General features: G+C 42.2%; 1 protein-coding gene across 1 annotated transcript in view; it reads left to right on the top strand.

The window, feature by feature from the left end:
- KIF6 (kinesin family member 6) overlaps window positions 1–17930 on the top strand; it is a 437260-nt gene that overhangs the window by 165111 nt on the left and 254219 nt on the right. Inside the window, exons 7-9 of the mRNA XM_068961022.1 lie at window positions 958–1164; window positions 13173–13316; window positions 14245–14331. Of these exons, the coding sequence (XP_068817123.1) occupies window positions 958–1164; window positions 13173–13316; window positions 14245–14331 (438 nt within the window). The remainder of the gene's footprint in view (window positions 1–957; window positions 1165–13172; window positions 13317–14244; window positions 14332–17930) is intronic.

The raw sequence follows: 17930 nt of genomic DNA, 5'->3' as shown, positions 1-17930 counted from the left end.
TTTTTAGAATTAATTTGTTTGGTGCTGTAAGCAAAACCAACAGCATTTGTATTTCAATTGCATTGAATATATTGCTTAATAGAGAGAAATTAATACAGAGATTAATTTTGGATTTTCTCATCCATGGAATGATATATTAATATCTGGCACCTCAATTTTTCAGGTTTCCAGTTTGTATTCTTTAATATTATTTTATCATTTTCCTTGTAAATTGCATATCTCTTATAAGATTTATCTCTTATTATCTCATCACCTTTGTTACTATTATGAATAATATATTTCCTGATTAATTGTTGCTGGTATATTAGAACTTTCTGATTTCTCATATTTATCTTTCATCCAACAACCATGCTCATCTTTTTAGTCCTTAACAGTTTATTTGTAGATGTTCTTGCATTCTCTATGTAAACCACAGTATTCTCTGTGTATAAGACACTTTAATTTATTCTTTTCTATTACTATGCCTCATGTTTTTTTCTTGTTTATTATTTGACTGGGAGCCCCAGTTCAGTGTTGGGTAGTAGCAGTGATGTTAGGTATCCTTGCCTATGGATTGTGTTTACAATTGTGTAACGAACTCTCTCAATGCACCCATTCCCAGCTCTTTTCTTATGAAATTCACATTGAACATTTTCAGTCATGGCTAGCCAAAGTTAAGGTATGGACTGTGGTCATGTAATGGGGTAAACTTATTGTATTGTTTAAGAAGACCCAAGCTTTGCCTCACTCAAACTCCCACTTTCTGAATGAACCCACTCATATCTGTTATCAGTCATTCAGGAGATAACACACTGAAAGTAATTCATATTAAGGATCTGCGCTGCAAGCATCTTTACTCCATTTGAAAGTATTCACTTCACGGGAAGTGTCTTACCAGTGGAAATATAAATTTAAATCTGTTGATAGTCTTCCAAAATTCTCATTGTTCACATTTGTTCTACAACTTATTTATTATAGACTCCTATGAACCAAGCTTCAACCCGTTCTCACTGCATTTTCACCATTCACCTGTCAAGCAAGGAACCAGGATCTGCAACCGTGAGACATGCCAAGCTGCATTTGGTGGACCTGGCTGGTTCAGAGCGGGTTGCCAAGACTGGAGTTGGAGGCCAGCTTCTGACAGAGGCCAAGTATATCAACTTGTCACTGCATTACTTAGAACAGGTAAACAGTTGGGGTAGGATGACCTATACCTACCATTTTAATAAATTTTATTTATTTTTAATTGGAGGATAATTGCTTTACAATATTGTATTGGTTTCTGCCGTCACCATGAGTCAGCCTTAGGTAAATATATCTCCCCTCCCTCTTGAACCTCCTCCTTTTGACCATGTACATAGCATCAGGCATTCTACTGGCATTTTTGCCCTGTTTTGTGTCTCAAAACAAAACATATATGATGTAAAATTATATTGTGGCAATATATATATATATATATAATGTAACATTTACCACTTTACTAATTTTTAAGTGTACAATTCAGCAACATAAAGTGCATTCAAAATGTTGTACAATTATCACCACCATCCATTTCCAGAAGTCTCATAATCCCAAACAGAAACTCTGTACCCATTAAACAGTAACTCCCATCTCTTTATACTCCCAGCCCCCATCATGCCTATTCTACTTTCTGCTGCTATGAATTTGCCTATTCTACATATTCCTGTAAGTAGAATTATACATTGTTTGTCCTTTTGTGTCTGATGTCTTTCACTTAGCATAATTGCAAGATCCATCCATGTTTTTGCATGTATTGGACTGTCCTTCCTTTTCTAAAGTGCTTATTTACTTATTTGGCTACACTGAGTCTTGGTTGTGGCATGTGGGATCTTCACTGTGTCACGTGGGCTGTTTCGTTGAAGTGCGTGGACTCTTTAGTTGTGGCCCAGAGGCTCAGTAGTTGCAGCACAGGCTCCAGAGCACTCTGGCTTCAGTAGTTGAGGCACCCAGGCTTAGTTGCTCCATGGTATGTGGGATTTAATTCCCCAACCAGGGATTGATCTGTGTCCTCTACATTGAAAGTGTGAAGTGTAGATATTGCTGTTGTTTGGTCTCTAAGTCATGTCTGACTCTGCAACCCCATAGATTGCTGCATGCCAGGCTTCCCTGTCCCTTCAGTATCTCCCAGAGTTTGCTCAGACTCATGTTCATTGAGTCATTGATGCTCTCCAATCATCCCATCCTCTGTCACCCCCTTCCTGCCCTCAATCTTTCCCAGCATCAGGGTCTTTTCCAATAAGTCAGCTCTTCCCATCAGGTAGCCAAAGTTTTGGAACTTCATCTTCAGTGTCAGCCCTTCCAATGAATATTCACGGTCGATTTCCTTTAGGATTGACTGCTTTGATCTCCTTGCAGTCCAAGGGACTCTCAAGAGTCTTCTCCAACACCACAGTTCAAAAGCATCACTTCTTTGACACTCAGCCTTCTTTATGGTCCAACTCTTACATCCATACATGACTACTGGATAAACCATAGCTTTGACTATACAAACTTTTGTTGGCAAAGTGATGTCTCTGCTTTTTAGTATGCTGTCTAGGTTTGTCATAGCTTTCCTTCCAAGGAGCAAGAGTCTTTTAGTTTCATGGCTGCAGTCACTGTGGGACCATTTCATGGCAAATAGATGTCATGGTCTTAGTTTTTTGAACTAAGTTGAGTTTTAAGCCAGCTTTTTTACTCTCCTCTTTCATGCTTATCAAGAGATTCTTTACTTCCTCTTCACTTTCTGCCATTAGAGTGGTATCATTTGCATATCTGAGGTTGTTGATATTTCTCCCAGGAATCTTGATTCCAGCTTGTGATTCATCTAGCCTGGCATTTCCCATAATGTACTCTGCATATAAATTAAATAAACAGGATGACAGAGCATCATTTCCACTTTTCCTCAGCTGCTTCATTCTTTCTGGAGGTATTTTTCTGCTCTTCCACAGTAGCATATGGACCTAGGGCTCATCTTCTGGTGCCATATCTTTTTGCCTTTTCATACTGTTCAGGGGATTTTTGAGGCAAGAATACTGGAGTGAGTTGCCATTCCTTCCTGTGGACCACGTTTTGTCAGAACTCTCCACTGTGACTTGTCTGTCTTGGGTGGCCCTGCATGGCATGGCTCATAGCTTCATTGAGTTGCACAAGCCCCTTCACCACAACAAGGCCATGATCCATGAAGGGGGAATGTAGATATAAATATTTCATATTTTGTTGACGAACATGACTTCTTTTATCCTTTTGGCTCTTGTGAATAATGCTGCTATCAACATTGGGGTAGCAATTATAATTCTGTATAAACCATTTCATTTAAACCTCAGAACAGTTGTGCACTGGATGTATTAGTTATTACCCCTGTCTTACAGTTTTGATAACTCATGTCCTCCCTAGGCCTTCCAAAGATCATGTAGCTAGTGGTAAGAGAAGGAGTTGAACCTCGAATTGCTTGACTCCAAAGCCTATGCTTTTTTTTTTTTAACTTTTCTTATTGTTTTTATTGCACAATTAGTAGTGGGTATGAATATAAGAAATACCTTCCATGGCCTATTTGTTTCAAGCTGTGAGGCCATACTGTGGAGATGACTAGTATCTTTTCCACTGTGGTGACTTCATCTGGTGGTGATTCTGACCTTGCAATGGTTCTATTTATCTAGTTTCCCTCCCTGTCCCCGCTCCAGGTTGACTACAGTCTGTCCCAGTGCGTGCTCAATTTTTAATTTCTGAGTTTTATTCCAAGGGCAAAGAAAGCTCATCAGAATTTTGTTAAATAAATCTTCCAGAAAAAAAAAAAAATTCTCTCTGAAAGGAGCGAATTGAATTAAATTTCTTAAGTTCCTTTCAGCTCTGTGAGTATAAACGCTGTGAGTTGAATGCTAAAGATGGCAACTAATTCCAAGAATAAAAAAAGAGAAACATGATCAAAAGCTGGAGTAGAGAAATACAGAGAACATTGGCAAGGCAGAATGATTTGTTGATGAATGTTGGAGACTGAAAGATTTGAGAAAAAAAATACTTTTTTTAAAGCTGCCTAATGAACCCTTTTGAGAATGATGTTGTCCTGATGTTAAATGCTTTCTAATGGCCAAGTTGGCTGAGAAAGCAGTTTGAGGGAAACCTAAGGGAGCTCTCTGTGAACAAGGCACACACAATGAGGCTCTGACTAAATGAATCCCAGTAATGCAGTGCCCAGAGATTAAGGCCTGTGTGTTGTTCAGATAGTGTTTCTGACAATAGTCAGCATTCCTGGACTCCTTCTTGCTCATATATTACATTCTAATTTTACTTAACAGATCTTTTTACTCTACAGGATGTTTATATAACACTGATATGAAAACATAATGAACTATATTCAAGGTGCCTTTTTTCAAAATATACCTACTTGTTTCAGATGTTAGCATTGTCCTTCAACTCCCATTAGATCTGTCCATTCGTGTGAAATTATATTTATATTTGCTAGTTGAACCAAAATTTTCACCAATTATAATCTCTCAAGAAAAACATTCTGCTCCTAATCCTTTCTTTTCTCTTCATTCATTCTATACAACCTTTGCAAGCTGTTACTTGTTATTAAAATTCTTCCTCTCCCTACGTTTCTTCACTTCAAAATTCTTGTACCGATCAGCCTCATGTAAGTAGTCATGGTGGCATTTGATTTTCTGTGTAGTTAGTTTATTTAACAAATATTTGTACAGAACAATAATGTGCCGAGAACTGCACTAGGTCCTGGAGCACAGGCCTGAACAAAATTGGAAAAGGTCCTTGCCCTGAAGGCCTCACGGTCCAGTGGAGGGGGACACACTTTGAATAAGTAATCTAAATAAGGATGCTTATATAATATAAGAATAAACTTTCAGGCTATAATCCTGATGGGAGCCTGAAGAGCAAGTCCAAGGGGTGAGAAGAGCTTCTCCTGGGGGACTGGACTTAGACTGAGAGGGGAGAGTTAATGAAAGTTCTCTTGGGGCTGATGCAAAGCAGAGATGTGAGGAATGAGTCAGAGTGAGTCCAGCCAGGAGGCGGGGTCAGGGCATGTCGGACAGTGAGAACCAGGAGCCTGTCGGCCCTTAGCTCCCACCGGGGGATTGACTCACCCAGGGTCCCAGTAACATTCACATGTCGTTGACTTTTGGCTCCCCAAATGTAACTTATCCGTTTCATAGACACCGGCTGCAGCGATTCAGCCGTTAGCTCTCTACACTGATGTACTAGTGTCTTCATGGAGGTCATGGCATAAAATAATGGAGAGAGGGAGAGAAGGAACAGGTCAGCAAGCGAGGAAAGAAGAGCATAAATATGGAAAAGTGCAGAGTGTGCACATGGGTACGTGGGGCTGAGTAAACCTAGAAGCTGCTGCCATAGAGAGTGTAAGAGGACAGTAGACAAATATTGGAATTTTACACAGACAGACAAGTGAGAGGCTGCCAAAGAATACCTGGGAATGAGAATAATAAAGAGAATGAGCAGGTACTGTTGATGAAATAACAGAATTCAAGGACTTTTATAAAGAAATTTTCCTTATGAAGGACTTAATTATGAGGCTATGAGACTGGAAGTATAACACAATTTAGGTTAATCAGCTTCATCCATCCGTTCAGAAAATGGTGATTGAGTGTCCACTGGGTGCTGCAAGTTACGTTAGGCAATGGGGATCGACTTATGATTGAGAAATAGTCTGTGCTACCATGTCATTCAGTGAAAGAGCCAAGCGTATAACAAGTGCTTACAGTGCAGTAAGAGAAAAGCTGTCACAGAAACTCATGTAGAGGTTGGTGACTAATGACATCTTTTTCTGTCTCAGTTTCAATATATAAGATGGAGACAGACTAGGAAAAGACAGTTTGGTAACCATTCTTACATGAATTAACCCATACCTGGCATAGAAATTCCATCTGACTGTAACTGCTCCCTGGACATTACTGCAAGACCTTACACCTGCTCTCAGGGCACAGCCGTTCTGAGTTGAATGTACCTTATTACGCTCAGAAGTAAGTAAATTTCTGAGTGCCCGAGGACTGTTGGTTTTGGAGTTTTCCTTGTGTATGTAGAACTTTTTCCAAAAAGTCTCCTCGAAAACATTTTAAGCCACAATAACAGGGTGCATCTTGGCTCTAGAAATCGAGCCCTTGGAGGAAAAGGAAGGAGCCATGCATGCTTGTTCCAACCAGAAGCCTCACTGAGCACTCCTCGGGTGACCCTGGGTCTCTGTCAGGCCAAACATCGAGTGAGAAACCACTGGGAACAGAGAGTGTTTGCTCTGCACTTCCACAGAAATCAGAATCTGGGTCACCCCTGCCAGTTAGCCAACATGAGTGGGACTTTTTCAGAGTGTTGCTTTCCACTTGGCTTCCACTGAATCTGCTGCATTCAGGAGAGAAAGCTGATGGTGCTGTGCTAGTTGCAACTCTGTCCGTTTTCTCGGGGGATAATCTTCCATGGACATCTGAGCTCTTTATTTTTTTAAAGGTTTCATTTTTTTAATAAGATTTGCCTTAATGTGGACCATTTTAAAGTATTTATTGAATTTGTTACAAAGCTGTTTCTTTTTTATGTTCTGTAAGTACTGAGAAAACTTAGATATTTAATTGATGATTCATAAACAGTAATGCTACCCTCTCTGCATATCTGTCAGACCAGCACCTGTTTGGTCTTCTATTTGGTATTTGGGCCATCTTTGCCTGTTTCAGATATTTGTCCCCGGTTCTTAGGATCCAGAGCTCTACTCAGCAACCCATGCTACCACATTGCCTGTCAGACTGTAGTCCACCATATTCCTTACTTTCCTTCCAATTACACTGAAACTTAGTTTTCTCACATCTACTACTAATGACCCTCACAGTGCCTTCCTGCTGCTAAGTCGCTTCAGTTGTGTCCGACTCTGTGCGACCCCATAGACGGCAGCTCACCAGGCTCCCCCGTCCCTGGGATTCTCCAGGCAAGAACACTGCAGTGAGTTACCATTTCCTTCTCCAATGCATGAAAGTGAAAAGTGAAAGTGAAGTTGCTCACTCGTGTCCGAGTCTTCACGACTCTATGGACTGAAGTCTACCAGGCCCCTCCGCCCATGGGATTTTCCAGGCAAGAGTACTGGAGTGGGGTGCCATCGCCTTCTTCGTAGCCACTTATTCATTCATTCATATTCATTTAACAGAAAAGTATTGAGATTATGTTACCTTACTCAGATTTCTTAGTTGCAAGCTGGGAAATTCACTCTAGCTAATTTAAGTGGCAGAGAGTTTATTAAACATAAAGAATCTTGAGAAAAATTAGAAAACTGGGCTGGGGTATGACCCAGCTAGGAGCAGAGCAACTGAGAGAGACTTCTGAGCACACCCCTGAATGGCTCTGCTAAACACTGCTGTTATCCCCACTGCACATGTAGGACGTTAGGTCCTAGGTTTCAGAACCTTCTCTGTAGCTGCCTTGAAAGAACCAGATGCCACTGCCACACTAATCTCCTGCAAACTGGTCTTCCTGCTTACGGCCTCCAATCTCATCTGTTGCTGTTTTCCTGTCACTAAGTCATGTCTGACTCTTTGTGACCCCATGGACTGTAGCACACCAGGCTCCTCTGTCCTCCAGTATCTCCCAGGGTTAGCTCTTATTCATATCCATTGAGTCAGTGATACCATCCAACCATCTCATCCTCTGCCTCCCCCTTCTCCTTTTGCCTTCAATCTTTCCCAGCATCCCAGGTTCTTTTCCAATGAATCAGCTCTTTTGCATCAAGTGGCCAAATTATTGGAACTGGAGCTTTAGTAACAGTCCTTCCAATAAATATTTGGGCTTGATTTCCTTTAGGATTGACTGGTTTGATCTCCTTGCATTTCAAGGGACTCTCAAGAGTCTTCTCCAGCACCGCAGTTTGAAAGCATAAATTCTTCAGCACCCAGACTTCTTTGTGGTCCAACACATCCGTAGATGACTACTGGGAAAACCATAGCTTTGTCTGTATGGATCTTTGTCAGCAAAATGATGTCTCTGCTTTTTATGCTGTATAGGCTTATCATAACATTCCTTCCAAGGAACAAACAACCTTAATTCTATGGCTGCAGTCAAAATCCACAGTGATTTTGGAGCCCAAGAAAAAATCTGTCGCTGCTTCCATTTTTACCTCTTCTATTTGCCTTGAAGTGATGGGACCAGATGCCATGATCTTAGTTTTCTGAATGTTGAATTTTAAACCAGGTTTTTCATTCTCCTCAAGAAACTCTTTAGTTCCTCTTCACTTTCTGCCATTAGAGGGGTATTATTTGCATATCTTAGGTTGATATTTCTCCTTGCAATCTTGATTCCAGCTTGTGATTCATCAAGCCTGGCATTTTGCATGATGTGCTCTGCATATAAGTTATATAAGCAGGGTGACAATATACAGCTTTGTCATACTCCTTTTCCAATTTTGAACCAGTCAGTTGTCCCATGTAAAGTTCTAGCTGTTGCTTCTTGACCCACACACAGATTTCTCAGGAGACAGGTAAGGTGGTCTGGTATTCCCAGTTCTTTAAGAATTTTCCACAGTTCATTGTGATCCATACAGTGGATTCACTAAGCTTTTGCATAATGAATGAAGCAGAAGTAGATGTTTTTCTGGAATTCCTTTGCTTTCTCTGTGTCAATGGATGTTGGCAACTGGTTCTTCTGCACTTTCTAAACCCAGTTTGTACATCTGAAAGTTCTTGGTTCACAGACTGCTGAAACCTAGCTTGAACGATTTTGGAGCATAGCCTTACTAGCATGAGAAATGAGCACAATTGTATGGTAGTTTGAACATTCTTTGGCATTGCCCTTCTTTGGGACTGGAATGAAAACTGACCTTTTCCAGTCCTGTGGCCATTGCTGAGTTTTCCAAATCTCTCTTATTATCTCTCCTTGCTGTTCTCTAAAACTCTATTTTGTGATGGGTATATCTTTTTTTTCTCCCTTGCCTGTCACTTCTCTTCTTTTCTCAGCTATCTGTAAAGCCTCCTCAGACAACCACTTTGCCTTCTTGCATTTCTTTTTCTGGGGGGTGGTTTCAGTCATCCTGTACTACGTTACGAACCTCTGTCCATAGTTCTTCAAGCACTCTCCCTACCAGATCTAATCCCTTGAATCTGTTTATCACCTGGCCTAGTGATTTTCCCTACTTTCTTCAAATTAAACCTGAATTTTGCAGGAAGGAGCTGATGATCTCAGCCATAGTCAGCTTCAGGTCTTGTTTTTGCTGACTGTATAGAGCTTTCTCATCTTCAGCTTCAAAGAACACAATCAATCTGATTTTGGTATTGACCATCTGTTGATGTCTGTGTGTAGAGTCATCTCTTGAGTTGCTGGAAAAGTGTGTTTGTTATGACCAGCATGTTCTCTTGATAAAACTGTTTTCCCTTGCCCTTCTTTATTTTGTATTCTAAGGCCAAAGTTGCCTATTATGCTGGTATCTCTCAACTTCCTATTTTTTTTGCATTCCAATCCCCTATGATAAAAAGAACATCTTTTTTTTTTGGTATTAGTTCTAGAAGGTCTTATAGATCTTCATAGAACCGGTCAACTTCAGCTTCTTGGGCATCAGTGGTTGGGGCATAGACTTGGGTTGCTGTGATGTTGCATGGTTCGCTTTGAAAATAAACTGGGATCTTCCTGTTGTTTTTTGAGGTCAGACTCTTCTGTTGATTATGAGGGCTACTCCATTTCTTCTAAGGGCTTCTTGCCTACAGTAGTAAATATAATGGTCATCTGAATTAAATTCACTCACTCCCATCCATTTTAGTTCACTGATTCCTAAGATGTTGATATCCAATCTTGCCATATCCTGCTTGACCATGTCCAGTTGACTTTGAATCATGGACCTAACATTCCAGATTCCTGTGCAGTATTGTTCTTTACAGCATTGGACTTTGCAGTCACCACCAGACACATCCACAACTGAGCATCATTTCTGCTTTGGCCCAGCTGCTTAATTCTTTCTGGAGCCATTAGTGATTGCCCTCCACTTTTCCCCAGGTGCATATTGAACATCTTCTGACTGCAGACTCATCTTCCAGTTTCACATCTTTTTGCCTTTTCATACTGTTCATGGGGTTCTTGCGACAAGAATACTGGAGTGGTTTGCCCTTCCCTCCTCTAGTGGACCACACTTTGTCAGACCTATTCGCTGTGACCTGTCTGTCTTGGGTGACTCTGCACGGCATGGCTCATAGCTTCACTGAGTTATGCAAGCCCCTTCACCACAACAAGACTGTGATCTGTGGAGGGGACCACTCCCATTTACTCACCTCCAGATCCCACACAGGGCTGTCTGCTTGATGGAGGTTGGTCTCATGCAAACTGTGAGCTGTATGAGAGACTGGGAAATGACATTTTGTGGGAAGCAGGACTAGATCGGGGGCTGTCCTGAGAGCTGAAGAAGACAGTTTAGTTTCTGCCACACTGCTTACTCTTTACTGTTACTGCTCCTGGCAGTGGGGATGGAGCCATGGACAAGAGAAACCGAGTGTTTGATTTCTGCCTTGTGGAGCAGAAATTCTAGCAGGGAAGCAGATAACAAACAATTAAATGAATGAAATTTACTTGCTTGACCAAATAATAAATGAATAAAATTACTTGAGGAAAAATAGCATAGACTAAGAACCTGGACATTGGAGTGTTACTTTCAATAGAAGGTTCAGGGGAAACCCTGGTGAGGAAATAAAACTTGAGCAGAGACTTGACCGGTAAGAAGCAGGAAGATGTAAGAAGGTCTGGGGCAAGAGCATCCCCTGTTAGCAGAAACAAGTTCAAAGGCTGTGACATTTGGCCTGGTACAGCAGCAGCAAAGCCAGTGTGGTCCATGAAAGCACCGTAGGAGATGAGGCCAGACAGGCAGGCAGGAACTTGCACACGGGGCTTGGGTCATCATACCAAGTACATGGGAGGCTGTAAGCGGGACAGCGACCAGACGTAACTCGCATTTCATAAAGAGGCCTCTGACTGCTCTGCAGAGGAGACCACGGGGGCCGCAAGGAGAAGCAAGGAGACTGATTCAGACCCTGGAGCAATTGTCCAAGGAAGGGACAATGGTGGCCTGAGCTGCCATAGTGGCAAAAGGGGTGGGGAAAGTGGTCCAATCCTGGGTGTATCTTGCAGGTAAACCTAATAGAAATTGGATGTTGGAATTGAGGAATCAAGAATGATGCCTAGAGTTTTAGACTATGCCATAGGTGGATGGTGGGACCACTAATAATGATGGGTAAAATCTGAGAAAGAATGAGACTAGGGGTAGAGGAGAGAGGAAGTCAGGATCAGACATCCAGGTGGAGATACAGAGTTGCCACAAGGATAGTAGCTCAGGGAAGGGGCAGAGGCTGATGCTGTAAGCTGGGGAGACATCACGACATGGTTATATTGAGTTGGCCAAAAAGTTCATTCAGGTTTTTCCATTGCATGTTATGCAAAAACCTGAATGAACTTTCTGGCCAAGCAAATATTTAAAAACAAGGGGTTGGATGAGATTAAACAGGGAGAGACTATAGATAATAAAGAGATGAGGATCCAGGACTGGAGCCTTGGAGCACTTCAATAGCTTGAGGTGAAGATAAAGAAGCATTTGGAAAGAAGATAAAGAAACATTCATTAACTAGTTTTTAAGGAAAAATAAAACCCAGAAAAGTGCGATAGCCTGATTACCACGTGAATAAAGTGTTTCCTGAAAGAGGCAGTGAATACCCATGATGATGCCTTCTTCAAATCAGAGGTCTAGTAAGATAGTGGTCAGTGCTTGTCATTCACTGGGGTCACTGGTGACCTTGGCAAGATCCATCTTAGTCTAATACTGTTGTGGCTTGCAGGATGGGTGTGATCCAGGTGAGCCAGAGAGGAATTAATGCAAAGAAAGGGGTTAATTTTAGGAGCAAAATAGGTGAGAGGAGAACAGGGAGGGGACAGAGGGCTGGACTTGGGCAAGGGCCAGGCAGTAACAGCAAGAAGGGTGGGATGTGAGAGGGATTTAGGGGTGGGGCATATAGGCTGCTCACACCTAGAAGAAGGGTGTGTAGCCATCAGCTCAGATCAAAGGCAGGGAGAAGACGCTGGGTAGATGTTTGAAACAAAAGGATAAGGTGAGAGGGTCCATTTCTCAGAGTGGAAAAGTGGTTTTTGAGAAAATCTCATGGGATTTCTGATTCATAGTAAAACCTGTGGTCATTCTTTTAAAGGAAGACAAGTGATATCATTACATGCTTTTGCTAAAAGCATCCTTTAAAAGCAATGCTCCCATCTTATTTTGTAACTAAAGGAATAGAGAGAGTTCTGGTGATGAGAATTACACCCCAGGGAAGAGGGAAGACTAGAGCATTGCAAGGTGTTGGCAGAATTCTCAGGAGCCAGGACTTGGTGATTCCCCTGAAGTCACATGTCACATATGTGGGTGATTTATTCCTGGTGCTTTGCAGTGGGCATCCTGGCACTGGATTCATCTCCCTCAGAAACCCCTGAAATCCTGGCAGTTTCCCTTGGGGACAACCCACACCATCTCTTCATCCATCTCCGAAACATTCATCTACTACCTTCCTGTTAAGTACTTAAGACACTCCTGAGGAGCAAAATGAGCAGGTTCTAGGTTCTAGCTCAATCAAGATCCTCTTGCCCATCACTTAACAGTGAAAGGACACACGCATACAGCATTTATTATGGGCTAGTTCTACTCAAAGTAATTTGCACCTTTGAACTCTTCTAATCATCCCAGCTACTCACAGGGTAGGTACTGTCTTTTCCATGTTTGGCAGATGAGGAGAGTGAAGCCGAAGTGTTGAATGACATGCCTTGGAAGGCTTGAATCTGGACCTGGACAATCTGATGCCAGAATTGTGGGATCTGTTTCCTCATGTGGTTCTGATTCAGAGTTCTGTCTCTCTTACCTTGAGGAAGAGGCATTCAGCCCAGTTTGGGTAGAATTTTTAAAATCTGGCATGATTTACCCTTGAGTTTTTAATATAAATTTCCCAGAGACTGAAAAAGAGAATAATAATGTGTACAATTCTGTACGAGCAATTCCCGCAATTCCAGGCTTCATCTTGGACAGCTGTTGCTCCATTTGCTCCCTTTCCTCTTCACCATGACTGCACTGACTGTTGTTGAGATTGCCCTGAGCCCAGTTTGGGGGTCACTGTAGTTTGTATCCGTCGTTTGTCAGCTGCTCATTCTCTGCTACGTTACGCCGCCGTTTCCCCCCTTCCCCACAGGTCATCATCGCCCTCTCAGAAAAGCACCGCGCGCACATTCCGTATCGCAACTCCATGATGACCAGCGTCCTGAGAGACAGCCTGGGAGGGAACTGCATGACGACCATGGTCGCCACACTCTCTTTAGAGAAAAGGAACATAGACGTACGTTGGTCCTTCTTTCCAGAGATCTTAGTCTGAGTGAGTGTGCTAGTCTGTGGGATGGAGCTGACGGTCCTGGGTGGGTCTCCATCTTTTCAGCTGGGCTGGGGTGTGCCTTCAGAGGTAAAGATGCCGCCAGACTTCAGAGCCTTGGGTCATGTGCCAGCTCTGAAATTCCCCCTTCTGAGAACTGAGTTCACATGGCACGGGCTGGTTTGCAGAAAACTTCATATGCACGCTTTGGAAGACCCGGTTATGGGTTATTTACCTTGGCCGGAGACCTGAGAGAGGAGACCCCCCCAGCTTCTCCTGACCCACTCGACTCCTGGTTGCTTAGATGCCTTGGAGACATCACCGAGATGTAAGCCTAGACGTGTCCCTGAGCCCAGCGCCAGGACGCCTTGGTAGAGGCTGGCTGCCAAATATCCCAGGTGGCTTTAGAGCCAGCTGATGTTTTACAGCATTTCCGTTTAATGGATGGGATTCAGACTTTCTCTAAGAGAGGAAAAAGGGAAGCACCCAGATGTCTCCTCAAACAAGGCCCGGTCCCAAGTGCATTGTGAGATACTGTGGAAAGCCTCTCTTTGGAGCCAGTTACAGATACTTATTTTGTATCCTTTGATACTTACAGATGGTGGTACCTGCTGTGATTCTGCTTTGTGTTGTATGGTTCTGGTTAGACAGAAAAGTAGAAAATCACACGAATTGTCACTTAGAACCTCAGCTCTTCCACACTTTGGACATTGGTCATTTTATTAAGCTCAAACAAATGTTTAATGAAAAATAAATTTCCAGGGCAAAGCTTCCTAATCTGGAAGCCTGTTTCCTCATTGTGTTTTATGAACATCGTTGTATGCATTTTTCCTGTGAGCAGAAGTTGTTTTTTCTCTATTTGCAACAACACTTTAAGGACATAATCTTGCTTTCTTAGGAGTCTATATCTACCTGCAGATTTGCACAACGAGTGGCACTCATAAAGAACGAAGCTGTTCTTAATGAAGAAATTGATCCCAAATTGGTAAGCAACTTTAACTATCTTAAAAAAAAAATCAAAGTATGCAAAAGCTTAGCTAAAGCTTGGGGGCACTCATTTCCCATAAACAGGCAATGTTCTAAATACTGGAAATGTATAAAATCATTTAATTCTCACAGCAGCCTCATGAGTAGATGCCACCTCTTTCTCTACCTTGAGCTGCTCTGATATCTCAGTTGGTAAAGAATCCACCTGCAATGAAGGCCCTGGTTCAATTCCTGGGTTGGGAAGATCTGCTGGAAAAGGGATAGGCTACCCACCCCAGGATTCTTGGGCTCCCCTGGCGGCTCAGCTGGTAAAGAATTCACCCCCAATGTGGGAGACCTGGGTTTGATCTCTGTGTTGGGAAGATCCCCTGGAGAAGGGAAAGGCTACCATTCTAGTATCCTGGCCTGGAGAATTCCTGGGGTTGCAAAGAGTTGGACATGACTGAGCGACTTTCACTTTCACTTTCCTCTACCTTATAGGTGACGAAAGGGAGGCACGGGAATATTTAGTGATTTGATCTGAGTTGCATTGCTAATAGGTCACAGAACAGGACCCAGACACAGGCAGACCCCAGGGCCTGTGCTCTTATCTGGAGCCCCCTGTCAGATACACAGAGAGTCCTGAGGACAGACATGGAATCATACAGAATTCTATTTCTAGAAAGGTCCTAGCCTTTCAGTGGTTATTAAATAGAATAGTATTCTGCATAACTGTTCTGTTACTTATTCTAGAGATTTTAAAAAGTTAGTAATTGGTTGGATCCATGGAAAAATGGCCAAGCCTCTATGTTTATAACAGTTCATTCTTCTTTATCAATGTGCTTTATTTAAGGAAAGATATTTGTAAGTTACTTGATTCAGCTACTCATTATAAATGCAGATATGTTTTCTTTCTTTTGTTAGTCTTCTTCTACAAATAAAATAAAACAAGGAATTAATTTGTAACATGGAAAATGTTGAAATATAGTATCTCAGTTTTTTAAAACTCCAAAATTAAGATTATACTACTTTTTAAATCATTCCCTTAAAAAAAAAAAAGATTTCTCTAGAAAATAAACTAGGGTAAGCTTGGTTGCTTTTGTTTAGCTGCTCAGTCATGTCCAACTCATTGCGAACCCATGGACTGGAACATGCCAGGCTTTTCTGTCCTTCACCATCTCCCAGAGCTTGCTCTAACTCATGTCCATTGAGTCAGTGATGCCATCCAAACATCTTGTCCTCTGTCATCCCCTTCTCCTCCTGCCTTCAATCTTTCCCAGCTTCAGGATCTTTTCTAATGAGTGGGCTCTTCACATCAGGTGGCCAAAATATTGGAGTTTCAGCTTAAGCATCAGTCTGTCCAATGAATATTCAGGACTGATTTGCTTTAGGATGGACTGGTTGGATCTCCTTGCAGTCCAAGGGACTCTCAAGAGTCTTCCCCGCACCACAGCTCAAAAGCATCAATTCTTCAGTGCTCAGCCTTCTTTATGGAAAGATGAGCACAGAAGACAGAAACGGTGTAGACCTAACAGAAGCAGAAGATATTAAGAAGAGGTGGCAAGAATACACGGAACTACACAAAAAAGGTCTTAACGACTCAGATAATCATGATGGTATAACACCTAGAGTCAGACATCTTAGAGTGTGAAGTCACGTGGGCCTTAGGAAGCATCACTACAAACAAAGCTAGTGGAGGTGATGGAATTCCAACTGAACTATTTCAAATCCTAAAAGATGATGCTGTGAAAGTGCTGCACTGAATACGCCAACAAATTTGGAAAACTCAGCAGTGGCCACAGGACTGGAAAAGCTCAGTTTTCACTCCAATCCCAAAGAAGTGCAGTGCCAAAGAATGTTCAGACTACAGCAAATTTCACTCATTTCACGTGCTAGCGAAGTAATGCTCAGAATCCTCCAAGCTAGGCTTCCACAGTACGTGAACCAAAAACTTCCAGATGTTCAAGTTGTATTTAGAAAAGGTAGAGGAACTGGAGATCAAATTACCAACATCCATTGAGTCACAGAAAAAATAAGAGAATTCCAGAAAAATATCTACTTCTGCTTCACTGACTATACTAAAGCCTTTAACTGGAAAGGTCAAACTGAAAAATTCTTAAAGAAATGAGAATACCAGACCACCTTACCTGCCTCCTGAGAAACCTGTATGCAGGTCAGGAAGCAACAGTTAGAACCAGACATGGAACAACAGACTGGTTCCAAATAGGAAAAGAAGTACGTCAAGTCTGTATATTTTCACCCTGCTTATTTAACTTATATGCAGAGTACATCATGCAAAATGCAGGGCTAAATGAATCACAAGCTGGAATCAAGATTGCTGGGAGAAATATCAATAACCTCAGAAATGCAGATGATACCATCCTTAAGGCAGAAAGCAAAGAGGAACTAAAGAGCCTCTTGATGAAAGTGAAAGAGGAGAGTGAAAAAGCTGGCTTAAATCTCAGCATTCAAAAAGCGAAGATCATGACATCTGGTCCCATCCCTTCATGGCAAATAGATGAGGAAACAATGGAAACAGTGACAGACTTTATATTCTTGGGCTCCAAAATTACTGCAGATGGTGACTGCAGCCATGAAATTAAAAGATGCTTGGTCCTTGGAAGAAAAGCTATGACAAGCCTCAGTTCAAATCAGTTCAGTAGCTCAGTCATGTCCGACTCCTTGCGACCCCATGGACTGCAGCACGCCAGGCCTCCCTGTCCATTGCCAACTCCTGGAGTTTACCCAAACTCACGTCGATTGAGTTGGTGAGGCCACCCAACCATCTCATCCTCTGTCGTCCCCTTCTTCTCCTGCCATCAATCTTTCCCAGCATCAGGGTCTTTTCTAATGAGTGGGCTCTTGGCATCAGGTGGCCAAATTATTGGAGTTTCAGCTTCAGCATCAGTCCTTCCAATTAATATTTAGGAGGACTGATCTCCTTTAGGATGGATTGGTTGGATCTCCTTGCAGTCCAAGGGACTCTCAAGAGTCTTCTCCAACACCACAGTTCAAAAGCCTAGACAAGCCTTGACAGCGTCTTAAAAAGCAGAGACATTACTTTGCCGACAAAGGTCCATATTTTCAAAGCTATGGTTTTTCCAGTAGTCATATATGGATGTGAAAGTTGGACCACCATAGAGAAGCCTGAGTGCAAAAGTTTGGTAGTATACATTATTTAAAAAAAAAAATCTGATATCTTTTCAATGGTGCTTAGTTTACAAATTTCTCAAATTCCAAAAAACGAAAATCTTGAATTCATCCATTACCTATATTATTACTTGCCCTTGAGTGTTTGCCCTTCCTTCCCTGAAATCATTCTGTCAAAGCGTAGAGGAAAAGGAGGAGAGAAGAATAGTGGGACTGACCGTTTTGTCCTTCTTGCCTCCGGGAGCCTGAGCTCACCTGATGGAATTCTCTTTTGGAGAAACTAGTGAGTGAGGAACATCCCTCTTTCCAGGCCAGCCCCTGCTAACATACCAGCATCACAGGGCAACACCCCACACCCCTGAAAAAAGGAGACACGATGCAAAGGCCTAAGACAAATGGAACTGAATTCCTAGGATGAATCCCTCTGCTGTTCCTACCCTGCCAGCCACCCTGTAACATTACTGTGCA

This window comes from Capricornis sumatraensis, chromosome 22 (assembly GCF_032405125.1).
Source record: "Capricornis sumatraensis isolate serow.1 chromosome 22, serow.2, whole genome shotgun sequence".
Lineage (NCBI taxonomy): Eukaryota > Metazoa > Chordata > Mammalia > Artiodactyla > Bovidae > Capricornis > Capricornis sumatraensis.
The sequence above is the reverse complement of the archived record's forward strand: the minus strand, read 5'-3'. Positions and strand labels throughout refer to the sequence as shown.